This window comes from Leptosomus discolor, chromosome 8 (assembly GCF_034619465.1).
Source record: "Leptosomus discolor isolate bLepDis1 chromosome 8, bLepDis1.hap2, whole genome shotgun sequence".
NCBI classification, from domain to species: Eukaryota; Metazoa; Chordata; class Aves; order Leptosomiformes; family Leptosomidae; genus Leptosomus; species Leptosomus discolor.
Window position 1 is genome coordinate 48183397 of NC_141398.1, and position 21231 is coordinate 48204627.

Genomic DNA, 21231 nt, shown 5'->3' on the forward strand with positions numbered 1-21231 from the left:
GAGACAAGCTGGTGTCAGTCACACTCGTTCCATGGCTGGGGGAGGACTTGTTCCACAGGGCATCGGACTGCAGCTGCATTTGTCCATTCTACTAGTACCATGTTCAAGGCAGACACAAAACCCGCAGGCCAACAGGCTGAGCGAGCCCCTAGATCTGTGTCCCAACAGGCACTCAGGGCATCACGCACTACAGCCATCTATTTGCAAGGGAACAGCCTTAACAACAAGAAGTTCTACAAAGTCCACTGGTAAAAAACTAGTGTTAACCTGGGGAGGATGACAAATGGAGACTGTCACACTGCTATTTCAAGACTTCAGCAGTAAGAAGTCCCTATAATACAGCTGTCCCTATAATATGAAGTATGTTACCTTCATAAAAATGGGGTCTGTAATGGTGTAGCCTCTGAGCAAGGGCAGCCACTCACAGCAGCCCCCAGAGCCCAAAGACCGCCCTTTCTGCAGCAGCCCTTCTGCAAGCACCCTGGCAATCACTAAGCAAGCATCGATCCCTCCCACCAGCCGACTTTCTCTCCTCAGGGACACACAACAGCCAAAGCCCAGCATATGGCTGTGTCACAGAAGGGCTTCTAAAGGGTATGTTGTTGGTTTAGACCTTACAAGTCAGAGACAGACTGGTAAAAAAAAGGTTACTCCTCCACACAGCTTCCCCCTGTTTCAGCACCCTCACCACTCAGAACCATCTGGGCAAACCATGAAGCACAGGGGAGCTTAGGATTGCAACTCTTCTTCCCCTTGGGAGATAGGGGAAGGGTCTTGTGTTGGAAGCAGGCAGAGGAGTTGGTCATTTCTCGAGCATGAGCAATGCAGCTCCGCAGACACAAGTTTTCACAGGCAGCTCCAGAACCAGATGTGTTGGAGCACAAGCAGGCTGATCACCTCCAGTACAGCTCTGCCTCCCACCCATCAGCACTTGAACTTTCTCCTCCCTGTCCATCCTCCTCCACCAGAATTGGCCTCTTGTGTTTCGGAGGATGGGTTTTCCTGGGGCTGGCTTGCCCAGCTATGGCAGTGGGACGCACGCTGCGATGAGGGGTACACAGCGCTGCCTGATGCATGGCATCACTCCCAGCTGAACCAGCCCTGCACAACAGGTACCTCTGTGAGCTGGGGGTTTGCTGGCTGCAGGTTTGGGAAGAACAGCAAGATAGGGGAAGAGAGGGAGCTTTTTTAAAATATAAACTTTAAATTAGTTATGTGAGAACACTTAAACATTCAAAAAGAAAATGTGAGGAACTTTTCAGTTAGCATATGACCCATGTAATCTCTCTCTGTAAACCAACTTTCCCTTCTGCAAATCAAAGCAGTAGCATGACTACATCTTAATACAACTTCCACTCTATGTGGATGCGAATAAAGGAGATTTCCTTCTTTAAAAATACTGTCTAGTCATTTGGATTCTGGTGGCACGGAGACATTTTCTGCTTGGTGCAAGCAATAAAGACATTTGGGTTAATTTTTAAACTGATATTGCAATTTTGAGAACATGAAATAACTGATTTACCAAAGAGGTTAGGGTTTCCTACCTCTGCTTAATCCCTGGTTTGTACACAGGAAAGCATTCAGGGAGGAAGGCTCCACTCCTGAGTGGGATAAGGGGGACAAGGCAGGTCTTCCCCTATCACAGAAACCCTTTCGTACAAACAGAAGCGTGCTGCACTGTTTTCAGAATGCAATTGCTTTGGCAGCACACGTCGTATTTTACTTGCAGTAGCACATATGTTGGCACAACACTGCAGAAATTGTGTGCTGCATCTCTTTGGGTTAACATATTAAAACAGTCTTAATAAAACAGAGTTCACCTACCCCAAAATCATGAGGGAGGTCGTAAGAGGCTGTATCCTACAGAGCGGTATTTCCGCTGCTTTAGTCTCTTGTCAGCCTGTGGTGAGAAACTTCTCAAGGCAGTGGTTGATTCCGGACCGGTGTGTTTAATAGCCCTCACTGCCGTCAATCTGCCTAATCACTTTCTGAACACATTCTTATTTTGGCACCTAGAGCATCCTGTGCCAACTAGCTCCAACAATTGTGCCAACAATTCCCTGTTACACTGTGTGAACAAGCACTTCCCTTCACCTCTGCCAGTTCAGTGGGTACACCCTGTCTTCTATGCCACAGTACTGTTCCTCCTGTTCATCTCTGTGCCGTTCACAAATGCAACCAAAGCTCTCCCCACTAGTGTCTTTTCCACATTGAACAGTTTTAAACTAGCCCATCTCTCTTTACACAGATGCCTTCCCATACCATGTTATCCTTCTCTGTATCCTTCATAGCTCTACAATGCTCTTTTTGGCTCCAAAAGGACTAAATGCAGCAGATTGAGCAGGATGCATAAACTATTAAAGATGTGGCTGCTACCTGGATTTGTTCAGTGACCTAACAACATTTACTGCTGCCTTCTTGGTTTCCTTCCCTATCCGTCCTAACCTTCTCGTTGCCTTCTGACCTGCTGCTGAGCACCGAGCTTCTACTGTCAGAAATCTGTCCACAGTGACCTCAAGCTCTTTCCTGAGAGAAAACAGGTCACCCCAAGCCCAGCACTGGGGTAATCAGAGTTACCTTTCTTCTGGTGGGATTTACCAATACTAACCAATACCTACCGTTCTACTGACTGCTGGCTCACGTCGATGCTAGCAGCTGATAGCAGGCACTGGAGTGCTGCGGGCAGGTGGCTTTGATGCCCAGAAAGGCTTTGAAACCTTGCAGTTAAAGTAGAGCATCCACTCTATTCCTTGACATGTCAGCACAGCACAGTACGACTTTGTTTTCCTTTGCGACCAGTACAAACCAGTACAATACTGAATTACAACAGCGCCAGCAGCACAGAAACTGGGTTTTTTCAGTTAAGCACAGCAGTGCTTGGGTTTAACTCAGTGGCACTGGGACTGCATCCACTGGGCAGGGTTAAAAGACAGTGGAGGCCACGTGCACGGAGCTGCTGCAAAACACTGGAGCCACTTTCTTAAGGACTTGGCATTATGCTGCTTTGCATGAATATTTGAGGTTCCCAAAGATGTGCCAAGGCTAACCAAAAGACACGGGGCAGCTTTGAAGCTGGCTCAGCTATTTGGGTGTGAGCAGCCAGTAGTTGGTTAATTGATTTCCTGATTGCTATCTGAAGACACCATCCAATTTTGGTTTATTGCATAACAATACAGTACAGTTAAATTATGCACAGTAGAAATACATACCTTTGTTGCAAGGCTGTGTGGCAGCTTAATTAGTTAGTATCAGCAGAGCACTTTGAAGACATAAAGCACCACGAGAGTGCTCCTTATTATCCTCGTTGCTACTTATCATGAGTGGCGCAATGTGAAGGCTAATCTTCGCCCTCTACTCACAGGGATGTGCTGCCGCCATTGTCAGCAGCTCCAGTCCCACGGGGCTGGGCTGGGGACATGAAAGCCCGAAACTGGGATTAGACTCAGCATCAGCACTGGCTCCTGCAGAGTTAAACTTCAGAGATGGCAGAAAGCCTCAACTATGCAGGCGGCTGCCAAGTGATGGGAGGCTGTTCACTGTGGTTATGGAACAAATATTTTTATACACAGATTCCTAGAGGGAATGGCTGGGAAAAAGCAAGCAAGCCCCTTTTATGGAAACCAACAAAATCAGATCCAAGAGCCTGCCTCGCCAGTACCCTATTTAGCTTTTTATTGCTGACCTTGTTTCTGCATAAGCAAGTAATAAACTGCAGTTTGGTCAAAAGTCTGATGTGTGAACTTTAGCTTGCAGACAGGCGCAGAGCAGGCAGATGATTCTTACTTATACTCAAGCCAGTCTTCTGCTTTAATGCAGTATTTGCTGAACTGTTTTGCCCTGGCCCCTGCATTCTTGAGTAACTTGAAGCATTTGCTCTTGCACTCCATCTCTCCCAAGCTCAAATACTACATTCAGCTGCTGTGTCTTTTGCATCCTTCACTGCTCTAAAAGAGAGCAAGTCTTTAACTGTAAGACTTCGAAAATCTGGTTATGTAGAGCTTAAAATTAACTTGGAAGGGCATGGTAGAAAAGTTAGATGCCCCCTTATTTTGGCCTGAAAGAGTAGGATTCTTAGAGCCCTAGAGGTTTGAGTAAATGCAGATGGCAGTCAAAAGTCAGAGCTGCCCTGGCCTCCTTTCTTGCAGAAGACTTTTATTAGAATTGCCTGCCGGGGACAGGGCAGAAGTCTAAAGGCACTAACCATTGGCACAGTTAGCTGGACGAGAAGAAAAAAATCACGATGGAAACCCATACAAATATCAGAAGGAGCCTACCTACAGCTCTGCATCCAGGACAGGTTTTACCCACTGGCTCACATGCTTCAGCAGGAGACGGGGATCTCCCCCAGCCGGGAGGGAACTCCTGTGCCTGGGGAGGTACAGTTGAGGCTAAACACACACCTGCCTTAGCTCCATGATCTCTCTCACCAGGAACCCTCCTATTTCTATGAGTGTTCAGGGGCTGAATCTGACTCAGATGGGTGATTCTCAAATTATTTTGTCATAACATCTTAACACAATGAACTGCTCAGGGAGCTGCAGCGAGGCAAAATAAAAATAAGACCTTCAAAGCTTTTGTTTTGTGAGATCAGTTTTGACCCCAAATTATAAAGATTATTCATCATACCATATTGACTGATACACAAATAACAAACCCTTCATGCTGTCTTCAGATTACATGTACAAGAGAATATCTGGGAGTGCTCTACTCCGAAACAGCATGTCAGAGCATAGGAAAGATTTAATTTCACCCTAAATCACTCCTGCCCACTGAGGCTGAGGAGGAAATAAGGAACACAAAACATTTGCATTCTGTTAGACACTGCTGTGCAGGGTCTAATTAGTTAAGGTCAAATACCGGTGTAAATCTTTCGTTCCCCTACAAAAAAAAAGAAAGTAGCTACATTTCACAAACTAGCTGTTTCTTCTTCATCCATCCCAATTGCTGTGAACCTCTACAAACATTTATTAAATTCCTCCTTTGATGCTCACATCCTGACTGCAGGATCAGAGAGTGGTTAGCTGCATAATAGTGCTATCACATTGTAACACACCATCTCCTATTGATGGATTACAAAGGTTTAACGAAAAACACATTCAGGATTGAGATGGGAAGTTACTCAAGGTCACCCAGCAAACAAGCAGAAGAGCCAGCGAAGGTGATGCCTCTTCTGAGGCCCAGCAAAATGGGCTTTCCACCAAGCCACACTGCTTTCCCTGCTGACAGATGAAGCATTATCTTTGCTGAAAGATCAGCAGCAATACTAGATAAAACCAGACTGTTTCGAGGGAATTGCAAAGGTATAGATGTCCAAATGCAGTGTCTACCAAATGCTGAAAGCTGTAACGTTCACATTTGTCTAAATCCTTCCTGTTGAACAGTCATCCAAAGAAATGAATGCCTTCATTTTTGCAGTCTTCAGAATAATTTTATGTATTTACCTCTTAGGCTCTTCTGGAATTCATAAATCACACTTAATGAGAAGTATTAGCACACACTTACTGCAATTACATGATGAATGTTTGATTTCTGGCTTACAGCCTGAAAAATACATAGATTTCTGTGATCTCTAGAAAGGTAAAGATGAAACCTCATGTTTTAATTAGGGGCTAATAGCTTTAGTTCACTGCAATACAAAGGCCTTTGGTTTTTTAAAAGCTTTCCAACCCAGCTGAAAGTCTTCTATTCAATTAGTCTGGAGCTATACATCAGCTGGTCAAGCAATGACAGCCTTTCTAAGAAGCTATTGCTTTCTCCATAAGAGCTTTTACTCCAGGGAAAAAAAATGCATTGCTTTTACATCCTCTGGCTGCACCAACGCTGCTAACTGCTGATGGAGACTGAGCTCAGCAGGTCCTACCACTGCAGCTACGCAGGATTAAACCCTTGAGTCTGCCCCTATTTCACTAGTAAGCACTACTGTAGCTGCTGCAACACTGTGAGGAAAAAATTGATTTCCACATGAGTCTGCATAGTTTTTAACAGAAATATGAAGATTGGTATAAATGATGTATGACCAGAAATATGTGTATGTGAAAACACCAGAATAACAATTAAAAGAGAGGCCTATATAGACAGCAAGGGATGCCATTTCATCAGGTGGAGGAATGCGTTGCTGCTGTCAATCACCGGAGACCACAGCATAGACAGCTCCTAAACAGAAACCCCGACACTGACAGCAGGACAGTGGCAGAGGTTGCAGCAAATCACATATGCCAATCCTCCTCCTGTTAACTCAAGGGGCTAAGGAGCTAACAGGAAGGCTAACAGGAACACAGTAACAGTAGGATATAAAAGATATCCTAAAGGACATAAAAGATTTGTCCAAGAAGTTAGTTCCGCATTGACAATGAAGAACCAGCCAGCAGATGAAGTGAGGATTTGACGTGTCCTCCATGTTGTGCACAAGCAATTCTGGTTAGATCATTTGAGCAGGTATGCCATGAGAGTATGGCTGTATAAAATCAATTTGCTTAATGACTTTGAATAATACAATCCCCTTCCCTGTCCATAAGATCTTTCAGTGAGTTTTGTGACACTGATTTCCTATAAACCAACCGAAAGGGACAGAAGGCATGCTAACCACCCACTGGGTTGCAATCATCAAAGAGGTGTCATCTGAAAGAAACAGCGACACACTGGGTCTCAGTAGCTAAACAGAATTTCGCCTCAAAAGAGCAGCTATCCTGACCCACCCGACCCCTTTGCAGCACAAGCTTTCCTCCCTAAAGAGATGAGTGTTACCAGGAGCAGGTGACTGCAGCCATTCCACTCTGCTCGTGCGCCACACACTGAAGCACGTAAGGCAAGAGCTATAAATTGTGACCTATGAGAGGGGAAAGCAGTTCTGCCAGGCCTGTAATCTGGCTACAGTGGACAGTATAACACACTGCACCACTGGAATAATCTCAAATTATTTGGTGAGAAATCATCAAATAATAGTAACAAAATTCTGGTAGTATCACACCCAACTGTGACTGTGAGTCAGCAGCCGCCACCTCACTCGGCCCTCCGTCTCTAGCTGCGTGTTTGTCATCACCACCTCACAGAAGAGCAGTTGAATGGGGAAGCTGGGTGACTGCCCGAAGTGATCCAGCAAACTATTGCTGCAGGAGCTCAACTGGCTTCCCTAAACAAACTGCTCTTAGGCAGCAAAGTGCCTCTCCAAACCACCCTGCTCTTGAGCCAGCGCGCATGGGCAGGAGAGTGGCAGCCTACAGAGGAACTGCAGCCACTGGCTTCCCCTGGCAAGCAAGGATGGATGCCTATGGAGACGGTTGCACAGCACCCCCTCCTGCCAGCAGCCCACGGGAGACCTCTTTGAGAGAGGTGGAGATTGTCTCCTTTGGGAATGTTCTCCAGCAAAGCCCTCTGTAGGTGCAGGTGTGCAGCCCTGCAAGGAGAGAGGCTGTCCTTAGAACTGCCCACGTAACGCTAATCTGTGTTACTTTTCATACTGGAGTAAGAGGTGAGAGCTGATGTGACAAAGATGATGTAAATGGGCTGAGCCAAAAGCCACCAGAGCCTCCTTCGCAGCAGCACATACTTACTCTGCAGAACCTCAGCTATGAGGTTCAAAGCAGCTCTCTGCCCAGTCACCTTTTTGGGCAGATTACTGATGCTGGTGAGGTTCTCACTGCCTGCTGTAAATGCAACATTAGTCAGCTAATGAGATCTCAGGATTGTCCTGCTTTTACAGTTCTTTGTGCACTCTGGAGTCAGTGGGTCAATACAGGGAACCCTCTTCCACAACTGAAGGATCTCACCAAAATCCTGTAAAACCTCCAGTTAATGAGAACTATAGCAACTAATTAAGCATGAGCATGGGCACCGTGATGTGCCACCATGGTGCACCACTAGCACCCTGTTCCCTACCTTATTTCAAGGTTCTTATGATCCTCCAGAGGACCGAGCCTGGCAACCTCCACAATGCCATTGCGAATGGGACCTTTAGGAACTCTGCGCTGTGACATTGACTAGTGAAAGACAGAATTTCAGGGCCAAATACTTCTCAGTCCTGTAGGGTCCACGTGAGCAGCAGTTACACACGGGCCAGTTGTACACAAGAGGCAAGCACCACTCCAAAGGTTGTGCAGGCCCAGGCAGAGCCGCTACAGGTGCACACTTGAAAGTGATAAAACCTAACAAAAAAATTCTACCTTCCAAGAAACAAGCAATTAGTTTTTACTGGCTTGACAATTCAACTGTGGTCAATCAGTCTTTGCAAGCTGGCTGCTGCTCATCTCCCAAAATCCACTTGTCCTTCAGTAATCATGATGGTGAAACCACCCTCCTCTGCCTGATTGTGCATTTTCTCACTATAATTAAATGTGACATGCAGCTGCAGTAAATACTTGTGTAGTCATAGCTCAAATACGGTAATCACCTAAAACCCAACTTCAGCAGGGAACATATATGAATTCTAGTCTAGTCTGTAGCTGGGCTGATATTTGTAATTTCATACAAATTCATTAAAGCCAGGAATTTAACCACGTAAGAACAAAAAAACTTAACCATACTTTTCATAGAAGAAGATAACTGCGTTATCCATAAAGTGAGGCAGCCTTGATAGGCCGTTTAAGAAATAATCTAATTGCCACTAGATGGCACATCTCAATTACTAATCTATGTTTGAATTTAGGGTTGCTTTGGTTTTTTTTTTAAAAAAAAGACATTCCCTCTCTGATGCTAACATTAACACTTTATAATGTTTGCTTTCTATTTTGAAATCAGACAGCTTAAAAAAAAAAAGGAAAAAAAGGAATTCTTAACTAAAAATACACCATCTGCCAGTGAAAATCTAGCTTGATTCTGTCACATCTACAACCAAACCAGGTTAATAACCAGCATCACAGATGGCTTCTTTATATAAATATGTACAACTCCCTATAGTGACTCTTTCAGCTGCTTCCCACAACTGCTGGCACGGCGTTACCTCATTTCCTAGGCGGTAGCTGTGCCTTACACTCAGCCTGGACATTATGCAGCTGGAACGGATTTCAGAAGATGCCTGTGGCTGTTTCCAATACCAACAAGGGATGCAGCGGTGGACGGCCATGACTCTACCAAAGAAGAGCAACAGATGGATATTAATACATTCTCGTGCAGCTGGTCTTTTCCTCAGATGATCAAATCTGCTGATGAGTTCCTTTAACTTCCCCAAATCCCTGCATAACGCTACATACCAAATATCACGGTGACCTCAATACGATAGCATAGTGCTGTAGTCAGAGCAATAAAGGTGGAATTTGATCTTTCTGCAGCATTCAACAGTATGAATTGCCAGAAACTACTAAAATACAAACAACAAAACCATTGTGGGGTGCCATGCTCATTCTCCCTTGTTAGTTACGTATCAGGGTCTCTGCAATCAGAAGTGGTTATTTCCTAACTTTCATTATGTCCAAACTCACTTGAGATGAACACTTGAGATGGATTCTGTTCTTCTATTACCAGCAGTGAAATGTGTTTCAGATCAAACTGCAAACCTATTGCTACCACTTTGAAAATAGGTCCCTGCCACCTTCCAAGGAGTTCCACATGTTAAACAATGATACAGAGAACAAACAGAATTCAATTAATTTCTTCCTGGTTCTACTTCAGTCAACAGAAAACCTATGGAAGTTAAATTTATCATAATGACTAAGAGAATGCTGCATTACAGCAGAGCATAAAGCATAAGGCTTCTCAGGAGCTCAGCCACAGTGGGGTTTAATGTAAGCTAGACTGGTCCATGCAGAACTCTGAAATACTCAGACCTGATTTCTGTTGTTATCCATATGACATGTGCCCCCTTTACACCACAGTGAAGGCTAGAAGATCGTAGTTCTAACCAGTTTATCATTCCTAAGGGTATAATAAAAAGCATTTGAAAGAATACCCTAAGAAATACAGTAACATATGAGAGCACAAGATGGGACCCGCATAATCTAAGCTCCATTCATGTCTATTACACTGTAAGAGTGATAAAATAAATTCACTACCTACGAACGGGAGTCACGATATTGATGTCTGAAATCACTCTGAAACTTGTAATGACTTCTTTAAATACTGGATACTAATATAAATCAACTGAAACCAACATCTTTCCTTTGGCCTGCTTTACAGTCAGATGTCAACTTCTTTCATGTTTGGGTTTGAACAGCTGATTCTAAGATGACAGCCTGCATCCTACAGTATCATTCAATCATCTGCTGCTGTTAGCAGTGTGTTATTTTGGAAAGAGTAAATTTAATTCGTGAAATAACCAGAAAGCTGCAAATAAAAAATAATCGCATTCATAAAAATAGTATTTTAAAATGGATATACAGAATATGTGAGGTCTTAAAAAGCCAGTTGTAGTGTGTGTAATCTGTCAGTGAAACCGAAAACACACTGATTTCAGGCTCAGCATTATGAAACTATGACAGGGTAAGGAGTGCCCACTTACCATCACTTCCATCTGTCTTCCACGTCACTGAAAAAGCATTTTCGAATAATGTGAAGAACAATCACTGCCCTGCACTACAGGCAGGAAAGTACACTGAATTTACTAATGGCAAATGGTACCTGCAGAAGCAAATTAAGCAAATGTATGACAGCAACTTCTGAGTTTAAAACTTCACCATTTAAAACTCAACTTTTAGAAATCTCACCACACACAGAGATATATGTATCTTTATTTTAGGGGAAAAATGAAATTAGCAGAGCAGTTTCACTTGTTTTTACATATAAAAGAAGACACAGCTGCACATTTTTCTACTGACAAATTTGTCTTACAAGTATCTCGAAACAAACAGTGAACAACTGGTTGGGATATTGAGCAAAATTACATTTGGAGCTTACAGTATTAACTGCAGCTGGCACATCCCACACCCCACACCACCACCACCACTGCTGCCAACTGCTGGTTGTCCCGTAAAAGTCTGGCTTCTTCCTCAAATTTCAGTACTCGGTTCTTAAAGAGTTCATTTACTTTAAAGCAAAACACAGGCCGCTATGATGCTTCTTATGAATATTTTCATGAAAACAGGACCAGCTGTTCAGATTCAGTCAAGAAACCAATGCTGAAATGACAACCCTAATCCTGGGGATAGTATAAAGATGGCAGACTAAGCGCCCTTTTTAAAAATTTTTTTAAAAGAGTATTCTTGCCCTGCCTTCCCATTCTAGGACACCAGGAACTACTAATTATGCAGTTTGTTTACCGGTTGCTTTAAACCTTGTTTAGGCATTGGCTTCACTTCTTACAGAAAGGAATAAATAACTCAAGGATTACAATTAAAATGCAACAAAGAGTAAAGTAAGGATTGAGATCTTTGAGTTCACAGTAGAATAACATACTTTCTTGTAACTTTCCTTTGCAGGACTGAAACAGACAGTAGGTAAAATTCTTCAAAGTGCCCTAGCTACTTTGGCACCTACGTGTCATTCACAGATGAAATTTAAAGCACTTACACAAACAGGATTAAATCTCCTAAATAAAACAAAATGACTTTGAGAATTTTAACTAGTGACACATTAGAATAAGAGAAGTGCAATTTCCTTCAGTGATTTTGAATTCAGTCCTAGTGCAGAGTAATTCAAAATTATATAGCAAGTCAGTGTCAGGAGAACGCAGTAATCTAATACTATCCTTACGAAAAAAAAACCCAAACCCCAAACCCCAACCCCAAAACAATACTTAGATCTGCCTATATTCATAATTAGTACTGACGACTAATAATTGCTATGTTGAAGAATCACAATTGTAGAGTAAAATTCATTACATTGTAAAAAGCCTGCTCTTGAAAGGTTTATTCTCCATATTGTATCTCTGCTCTTAGCTCTTTGGAGAGGTAATTTATTAGCACTGCTGTCAACTTCTGCTGGAGACTAGCATTTCCCATTACAAGAGCAGTCAGCTGAGCAATATCAGTCCAGTCTAAGCGCCTGAGAATAACAATGGCTTCATCATAGAGTTTCTGCTGCTCAGCAGGAGGCAATTCCAGTAAAATCTGAGGGACCGGCCTGAACTGTCCACTTGTCATCCAGGCACCAAGCAATCCACCAAATGCTCCTCCTAGGAAAGAGAGAGATGTTACTGTACCAGTTAATGTTACAACCCAAAATTCTATCCACAGCCTTCATCAACAATGTTCCCACCCTTATTAGAAATCAATGCAGAGTTGCCTATGTGTCCACTTTAACTAGGTTTATACACAACGTTTGAAGCACGAGGAAGGATTTTTTAAGCTTTTTACATCCACAGCAATCACAAAAGAACTCTATACAATCAAAGCTAACAGCTTCAAGCTAGAAATCAGAAACAAAACAACATTCCTTAGGGCACTGGTCTCTTTAGGATAAACTCTACTACTAAATAAAACCATGCCCAAGGAAAACATCTGGCCAACAACTGACTTATCAGTGCCATTAACACCTAATCTCTTACTAGAGACTCCCAGACTCATCCAAGCTTCCTGCTTCTGTAGAGCCACACACTGCAGCCCCTAATCCCATTAAATCCATCCCTCAGAAGGTGCTCAGAGAGACCAAACTCATCAGCCTCGTGGGGTTAGACACATTCATGCTATCATCTACCAAATCACCACACCACCCACTCCACCTGGACAAGAAATGCTCTGGTAAGCACAGTGGTTCCAGGTCATCAAGATAACAGCAGAGGGATCCTCTACAGCTGATGTGACTGTGGCTGCTGCTGAGCAACCATCCTTGCACTCCTACACGGTGGGTCTCTGTCAAAGAGTTACCAGTCTAACTTGCAACACAGCTTCACCGGCAGCAGGTCACACGACTGACACCGCTGCCCAGACAGAGACATCCTGGAGGAAGGAAGGAGAACCCTCACAATGGAGCGATGTCAGAACTGACCCTGCCTCCTAAATTCCCACCCTCAGCGACTACTCCTAAAAAGTCATTTATGCACTCACAGGGATGCAGTTTTTCATTAGACAAAAATCCTGTCATTTGCAGCTTTTAGTCAGTTGGCAATTTTTCCCAGGATACCACAGAAATACTTGAAAGCCTACGATGGCTGAATTCATCTTCAAGGAACTTTTATGAGAACATCAATATCTGATTTAGGGGCACTTAATGCAAAAGCCACTAGGAATACTGATGTCTAAGTTCCTTGTCTATTGAGACAAGATTTCTTACATGATCACACTTTTTCCCCCCAAGCTGTATCCACAATCCATTCTTCTCAGAGCAAGCAGTCCTCAGAAAGCAGGATACAGTTCAAGTTTCCCCGGTGACTGCTCCAGATGGGACGTGATTCACCCTCTAATTCTTGGTGCAAGGCAGCACTAAGGAAAATCCCTGCTACCCAGTCCCACACCTCCAGGCTGTTTGTGTAAGTGAAAAAGCACTTGATTGCAAACACCACCTTAACTGTCCTAAAACCCACTAAAGACTCAGGTCATTTGCAATTTTAAAAGTTAAATGAGGGTCTTCTGATTTAGTTGCACTATAATGGGGACACAGCTTTTTGTATACTTAGTACTGATTATTCTTATTATATATACTTATTATTGTATACTTTTGGTAAACAGTAATGGGTATACTTCTTCCAGTGCCTTTATCAGTGGTTGAAGAACACAAGCTTGACTGGGAGACATTATGAAAACTTAAACACTTAAGCAAAATGAGAAAGCACATCAAAGAACAACTTCAGTGTGTCTCATTATCTCACTCAAGAACGAGGCCACTTACATTTTTACTTTTACTTCTGATTTACAGCTTACAGATTTCTTACAAAAGCTTAATTTCACTCCTTTGTTCCAGATAACTTCAGTCATATGTTCGTCAAAATACTATGTTTGGCTATTAACTAAGCTCTGTACTTGTAACAGGAGTAAATACACAACTTCGTTTCGCATTTTCTTTTATCACTCTTCATATTATTTGCTTATTTTTTGTAATTCGACCTTGGAAATCCTCATGCAGGTATAGTGCAATTCACTCCAACACCAGCAAGCCCATGAAATTGCTGGAACTGCTTGCAGGAGTAAGGAGCATTCAAGGACCAAGGCTGACCTTGACTTCAGTGACAAGGCAGCTTTCAAACCAGACAACTCTTAATTCTAGAGATACAGAGGAGAGACAACTCTCTACTAACAGACTGGCATTCCTTAATTTTCCATATAAGGAAAAAAAGCAAAGTGGCAGGGAATAACTAATTCCAGAGGAAAAAAAACCAAGTTCACCAAGAAGCGGATAACAGGTACAGAAATAAACAGCGTTTTTAATATGATCACTAGGCAGATGATCCTGTCCCGTGCTAAGGCTAAGAGTACTTATTCACCCTTGCTTTACATCCCAATCTTCTTTCTGTGCTACCAGGTACCAACATCCCTGCTGACTGCCCCATCGTCTCTTGTGCTCCTTCGCCCCTGCCTCAGCCCTCTCCTCTTCACTCCCCTACCGCAGTGCCGCAGCAGAGCCTGCACTAACAAGCTCAGAGCCTGTTAGTCTGCTCTCTGTTTCGTCCCACACCTTGGACACTGGTGTACCTCAGCAGATGGGAAACAGGGCTCTTCCCACCAAAAGCAAACTATTTGTTAACAGCTTGTTCAAAGGGTTTCAAAGGCACCACTATCTCAGCCTCAGACCTCTGGATAGCTTCCCATTTGCCACACATTGTCAAAATGAGCAAGGTCACTATCACCCTAGAAGGAAACACTGACACATGCCTTCCTGACACACACCTCGTTTCTAAAAAGCCAACATATAAAATGCCATCTTGTTAAAACCCAGTTACATGAAACCTCAACCCTGCACATCCCTTTCTTTCAACCCATACCTACTACACAGACTTCCTAGTTTCTTCACTCGGGGAGTTAACCACAATTCTTGCTCCTAAAACAAAACACACTTACCTACAGCGATTCCAGGCGGACCTCCCACTAGACCCCCAATGAATGCTGTTGCACCCGCCAGCAGTGCTCCTCGACCAGAGTGTTTGACAGCAGCTTTCATCCCCTTCTCCTGAGAGAGATGGCAGAACAGTTGCATCACATCATCAACATTGATGGGCATCTTGGCCAGTTAAGATCCTGGAAAAGACGTTTTAAGTTATCTTTTGATTACTGCAACAGGGACTAAATCTCGCTGCTACACAAATTCTAGGTAAAACCAGAGTTTTTTCACAAGTCTGAGACTAAAAGGACAGAGACACGGTCAATGCAGGAAAAAAAAAAAAAAAAAAAATCACTTTCATTTCCGGGAAAACCAAACCTATTTGTAAACAGCTAAATATTACTAAAACTGGAGATGAAACCACAGAGTAGACAAGAAAAATCTGGTTTTATGACAAAATCAGAAAACCAAACAAGGACAGGTACCAGCAATGACAGACTTAAGAAAGTTTCTATCTAATTCTACAGTACATTGCCTTTGCCTCAAGCAATTGCCACGTGCATTCAGCCTCACACACAGCTCCGGAAAAAAAGACAAAGCAGAATCTCACTCTACCACAACTAGCAAATTATAATTGACAAATCTGTCAGGTATTTTCTCCTTGCCCTAATTGTTGCCACAAATCAGTTGTTTGTTTTCACATATCAGTTCTTCCCCACATTTTGTTACACCCCTAAATGCTTCCACACTGATTTCTGGAGGTGGGAGGCTGTGTATAGCAACCAGGAAGAGCCTGAGATAGGGAAGATATTTCAGAAGGAGTCGGAGGAGAGACCTGGGACTGGGAATAAATGGGAAGCTCTGGAGACAGGGCATCAGAAATGCAGGGGTGTATGTCGGGACTCAGAGCAGACATGCAAGATGACTCTCGTGTATGAGGAGGCAGGAACCTCAGCCCCCTTACACGCAGTGACAAGACCCCAACAAGGGGCAGATACCTGGCCCTGAGAACAATCCCTCTGAGACCAAACCTTTTCTACCTCGTTCACTTGCTGGTGCTGCCAATCTACGCCCGCTCATTTCTGTAAAGGCCCACAGAGAGCGTGGCTACCCATCACCGCTGCCATGGCCATGCAGGGCATACCTGGGTGAAGGTTCCAGCCCCCAATCCTGCAAACATGGGAAGCTACGCTACTGCATTGAACACAACTCTGAGAAAAGGCACATGAATGTGACCTAGTTAAAAAAAAAACAAACCACAAACCTAACACAGGACACCTTTTTGGATTTTCTGCATATTAAATATTCTTTCCCCCAGGCTGCTTGCCTTGGCACAGTGGGTAAGTCAGGAGGCATAACAGAAGCAAACACGTGCCCCAGAGTTGCAGGCGCCAGCAAGTGTAGTAAGCAAGGAAAGAGGCTGCATGAAGAAACCGCACGGCTTCTCTGCTTTAAAAAAGAAAAGATTCTGTCTGAGGAAAAAGATTTTACCCCTTATTTTGCATCTAATGTTTGCTTGCTGTTAAGTCAGTCACTTGAATCAAACTTTTTAGAAATGGTTACTATGCTTTAACTTTTCCAGGCACCCATCCTGCAACCTCAGAGATATTTGCAAAAATGCTGACCCCTTAAAATAACAACTGAATTCAAATGCAGCTCTGCTCAAGTACAGTGTTACACAATGCCAAGCACTGATAAATCCATCTTTGGCTTTCGGTTTGGCAAAACAAGTGGATGCTTTTGACTTCAACAACTATTTTAATGATAGAATAGCGATACTAAAAATATCCTCGTGTCATGTTGCAAAAATAGGTGCAATACGAATGAAAGACATTGATTCAGACCAATGAGATCAGAGGAAAATCCATAAAATGAAATTAAGAAACTCCAACCCCATAGCAGAGCTGGAGTAGTGGTCAGTAAAAAAGGCCCAAGGACTTAGCACTGAACAGTAAGGAAAAGCTTGCTCATTAAGCAAATACCTTCCATTCTGCCTGCCAATTGAGGAAAGGGCTTGCAGGGAGAAAAAAGTATTCAATACAGTTGAAAATACAATCACATACACACAGAAGGCAGAATTATTGTCGTACGTGTGACGCTAGCACTACTGAACAGACGAGTTCAGTTTTCCAGCCTCTAGAACACTTCTTATCCCAGTGCGTGTGCAATACTTTCTCAGCCCAAGGGAACTTGTCTTCAAGTCTTTAACAGATCTCCTCAGTGCAAAGTGAAAGTGGAGTGGTATCACACAATTTTTCATATTAAAAATTAACTACTGTGAAAGCTTTCTCTTGCACTAAAATGGCTGACTCCAAATTGTCTGTGACTGCAGCATCCAAGCACTGTTGACACTAAACAAAAATGTTTTTTTGTGAAGGGACCACACACACTCCATAGCTGCAGAAAGGCACAGTAGGAAATTCATCAAATAGTTGAATTACTCTCACTACTTCATTCCTCTTCATGCCAGTCTAAAGAAAATATCAAAGTTTTTCATTTTACCACTGCTGCTCTTGGGTTTTTGGCAGGCTTATGACACAGCAGTGTTTCAGAATGTCAATGTGTGCTGGTTAGCGACAGCAGAGTGATACATTCTGCTTCCAGAGTTATGTATTATCTCATTCAACATGATTCGAGCTCAAACTAATAAACAAATGGCTGCTCCGTTTGTCCTAGAGCAACCAACGAACCAACCAACCAAATATACAACTGGTACAGATCACATTGCCAAGCCTGGTAATGTTGGAAAATGAGAAGATTAAGTATTTGTTTTTACCTTCTTAACAAAAAGTGAGCAGACTGCCACTCTGAGTAACGTCCACACCAGCACCAAGAAGCCTTAAGTGCTGCAGGATACAGTTCCTCCCCTCAGCAAGACAGGAACCAATTTGTGCTTGTCCTACACCTCCTTAGCATGACCTTGGACTAACCCAACTGCCTGAGTGCTGAAATGAATTTGCTTCTTCTCTTTAGGCTAAATCCTGCAAACATTTTGTGCAAAGTTCTTCAGTATGAAGGCTCTGCAGCATGGACAGGACAGCACAAGGTGGAGAGCTGACAACACAACCCGGCTTTCGCTGGGAGTAATATAATCTGCTTTCCCCTAATCAAACTAACTGACTTCCAGGATTTCTTGAACCAACCTAATTGCAATACATGTAAAATGATGTTCTGTGAGCAAAGAAACCCAAAGCTGAAGCATCAGGTTCCTGCATTGCACAGAAGCTGGCTGTCCACAGAAAGCCACCGGCGCTACCCTATCCACCACACTGCCAGTACTAGGGCGTTTCCTTACAGTGACGTGGCATCTCAAGCAGTGCAAAGGGATCAGCTACTCTGGGGCTTCTCTGAATAAATAAAAAACTCTTTCACAACTAGATTCAAAGTGCAATTGGCTTAAGAGTGAAAAAAAACAGTCCATAATGAAAACAGGAATCACACTGCTATCTGGTGGTGTACAGAGTGTGGTGAACATGCAATTCATAATAATCTATTAGTCTCAAGGTAAAGCAGAAACGTACTGGAACTCAAGCATTTTTAGGTATTTTTTCCACAGTAAATTATTTTACTGCTTTACTCCCCTCACAACTTCCCCAAAGGGAATTTCCACTCACAAAATTAACACTTATTTTTTTGGCTTGATTGAAGAAGATTCTTGGCACAGCAGAGCCATTCCTGCTTATTTCCTAATGTGAGCGTCATACTCTAAATTCCCAAAGGCATTACAAGAAGCACGCATTTTCTCTCACCTCTTGCAAGTATTTCTATGATCTTTTAGCATATTCACTGTATTTTAAGTCCTGCAGTGAATTTTAGTGACTACAGCAGCTGATGCACAGCACACACAAGTCTGAGGTTTTCTAAATGGTACATATACAGCACTAGTGGAAGCCATTAAAATATAAACCATGTATTACAACACATACACATAAAGTAATCCCAGAGATTTCTACACTAAGCGCAAAGACACAGATGAGTGGACCAACGTTACAGAGATATTTTACGAAGTCACATCATTATAAATTTCTTTGAAAATTTCAGGTTCTGATGAAGAATCAAGGTGCTCAGTCAGACAATTTTCAGTGAGCATGTATTTTTTAACCATACGCTACAGGCTGTGAAAGCAGGATATTTTGACAGTACATTAACAAATTGCAGCAGAGTTTAACCTGCTACTAGGATAAAGAGCCATGAAAAAAAATAAATAAAATAACATCACCAAACAGACAGCTAGCTTTAGGCTGAGGAAATCAAACAAAAGGTTTATAAAGTTCTGCAGCTGCAAACCTCTAAGACCTCACAGACTGGTAAGGTCTGTAAGAAGCCAACTGCAAGAATGCAGAGCACAAAGGTGCAGCTGATACCAACCTAATCATCAGAATCACTGGGCAAGCAGAATAGGAAGATAAACATATTTGAAAATGCCAGTGAACTACAAGGGAGCAGGAATCCTACCTCAGATTAAAAGGAGCTCTAAGTTTTATGTGTCAGAAGCAAAACCAAATGACAGCCAAAAATTATTTATAAACTTCGATTGTGTAACTGACAAGTAAACAAAAGTGCAATTTGATTCTAGCACCAAGTTGTTTTCTACACAATCCACTCAGACGTTAAGGAACACTAGGAATGTAAAATACTGGACTTGCACTAATGGAGGGATAGAAATGTCAGTGATAGGAATAAAACTGGACCTGGCTTTCAGAGGTGCTAAGTCTCCACAGCTCCTACTGACTCCACATGGCATTGAAAAGAAAAAGAAATGCCAACAGTTTTGGAAAATGAAGGTGCTGAGAAACCAAGCTTTGTTGTGTAACAGACCTTTTTTCTTCTACTGCAATTCAGTGGCTGCATTCTTCTTCTCTTTGTGGTCTCCCCAAATACTCATCTGAGACGTTAGACTCTGTACTTCTCTCTGGCTAAATTAGATGATGCTCCCTCTTTCACTCCAGGGACTGGGGAGCAAAGTAAGCGATGATCCTGCTCTACCTATATCCGAAGAGAACGGTAACATCATGTGTTTGTATGTCACCTTTGAACCTACAACCAACAGGGTTTACTAAAAAGTACATTCCCCTCAGAACTACTTTATTACTTCTTAAGAAGAAAAATGCCATAGCTAGAATTAAAACAACAAAAAGATTACATCATACCCAACTCACTGAAAGTCCTATTAATGCAAACAACCAAAGAGGGTCCCCAGATTAATCTATGGTGTGAATCTCATTTGAGCTCTTTCCTATTTAACCTTACCAACTCAATACCCTAGCTCCTCCTTCACAGAAGGATGACTTTAGACGGGCAAAAGCCCTTTTATCCCCTGTGTTCAGAGTCCTGCTTATAGAAAAATGAACACCTCTCCCAAATGTCCACACAGGAGATATTCTAACCAGTACACAGCCTGGCCCACCACTGAGCTGTCCTCACTGCTCCCTACAATCTTCTATTGAGTTAATGGCGTATACTCTTCAGTAAACACAATGCCCATGTATGTAGAACAAAAATCACCTACAGGGCAAATTCCAAACATACCAAGCAATGAAGACATAGGTCTAAGTCCTCTTACCAGTAGCTAAGTTTATCTTGGTGGACACCATATGGTGATAAGCAAGAACGGGTGAGAATCTCCATACAATTGCTAGAAAGCACACACATAACCTGTGTAGATCTTCAAACTGAAACTTCAAGACAACAGCAAATATTTATGCAAGCACAGATACTCAAGACAATTTCTTGTCTCTCAAATGTACAGCAACAGCTCTATCTGTACTGTAACGTTTTATAATAAATGAGATCAGTGTTACAGTAAAACCAAATGCAAAGTACTCAGCAACTGCGAGACTAAAGAACACAATCTCACAAATAACAGTGTGCATAAAGACCTGACGATGATTAAACAGGCCAGAAGTTCATTATTTCAATAACAGCTGGTGGACAAACAGGGAATCTACACACTCCTATCTCCAAAAGAAGACTGCCTCATCACTGGTGCACACACAGACCGTTGCATTGGCTTCACTAGCATTTGTGCTCCTACATCATCATTTTCTGAAAACCCTACTTTTAGAGCCCAGCCTAGTATTTAAAATCTGCAAAGCAGGTGGTCTGTTTGATTTAAATCATGACTGTAAAGTAATGTAAAACTTGTTTTAAATACACCATTTTTAACCCTGCTCTGCATTTGTAACCTTCAGTTATTTTGCTAACAAAGGGTTCATTCCTACTTATTGGTGTAAAGAATAAAACATACCAATTGCCTTTCTTATCTCAGTATTTAGTACTCTTCTTTCCCAACCACAAGGATTTAATACATCTACAAAGAGTTATGGTAATAATACAGTTTTGTTGCTGACTATACTTTATTCAGACATTCAATTTGTTGAGTTTCAATTATAT

The 21231-nt window shown here is 42.5% G+C and overlaps 2 protein-coding genes across 2 annotated transcripts in view; both read right to left on the bottom strand.

The window, feature by feature from the left end:
• Positions 1-11644: 11644 nt before the first annotated feature.
• Positions 11645-19693, bottom strand: C8H19orf12 (chromosome 8 C19orf12 homolog). Its single transcript, XM_009959122.2, has 3 exons — positions 19657-19693; positions 14859-15035; positions 11645-12040 (listed from the first exon to the last, which is right to left on the bottom strand). Exons 2-3 carry the CDS (start codon positions 15016-15018, stop codon positions 11775-11777), a joined length of 426 nt encoding a protein of 141 aa, XP_009957424.1. The 5' UTR covers positions 15019-15035; positions 19657-19693; the 3' UTR covers positions 11645-11774.
• Positions 15006-21231, bottom strand: part of LOC104354855 (uncharacterized protein F13E9.13, mitochondrial) — a 55089-nt gene continuing 48863 nt past the window's right edge. The window contains exon 8 of the mRNA XM_086469088.1: positions 15006-15035. Coding sequence (XP_086325214.1) covers positions 15028-15035 — 8 coding nt within the window. The 3' untranslated portion in view covers positions 15006-15027. The remainder of the gene's footprint in view (positions 15036-21231) is intronic.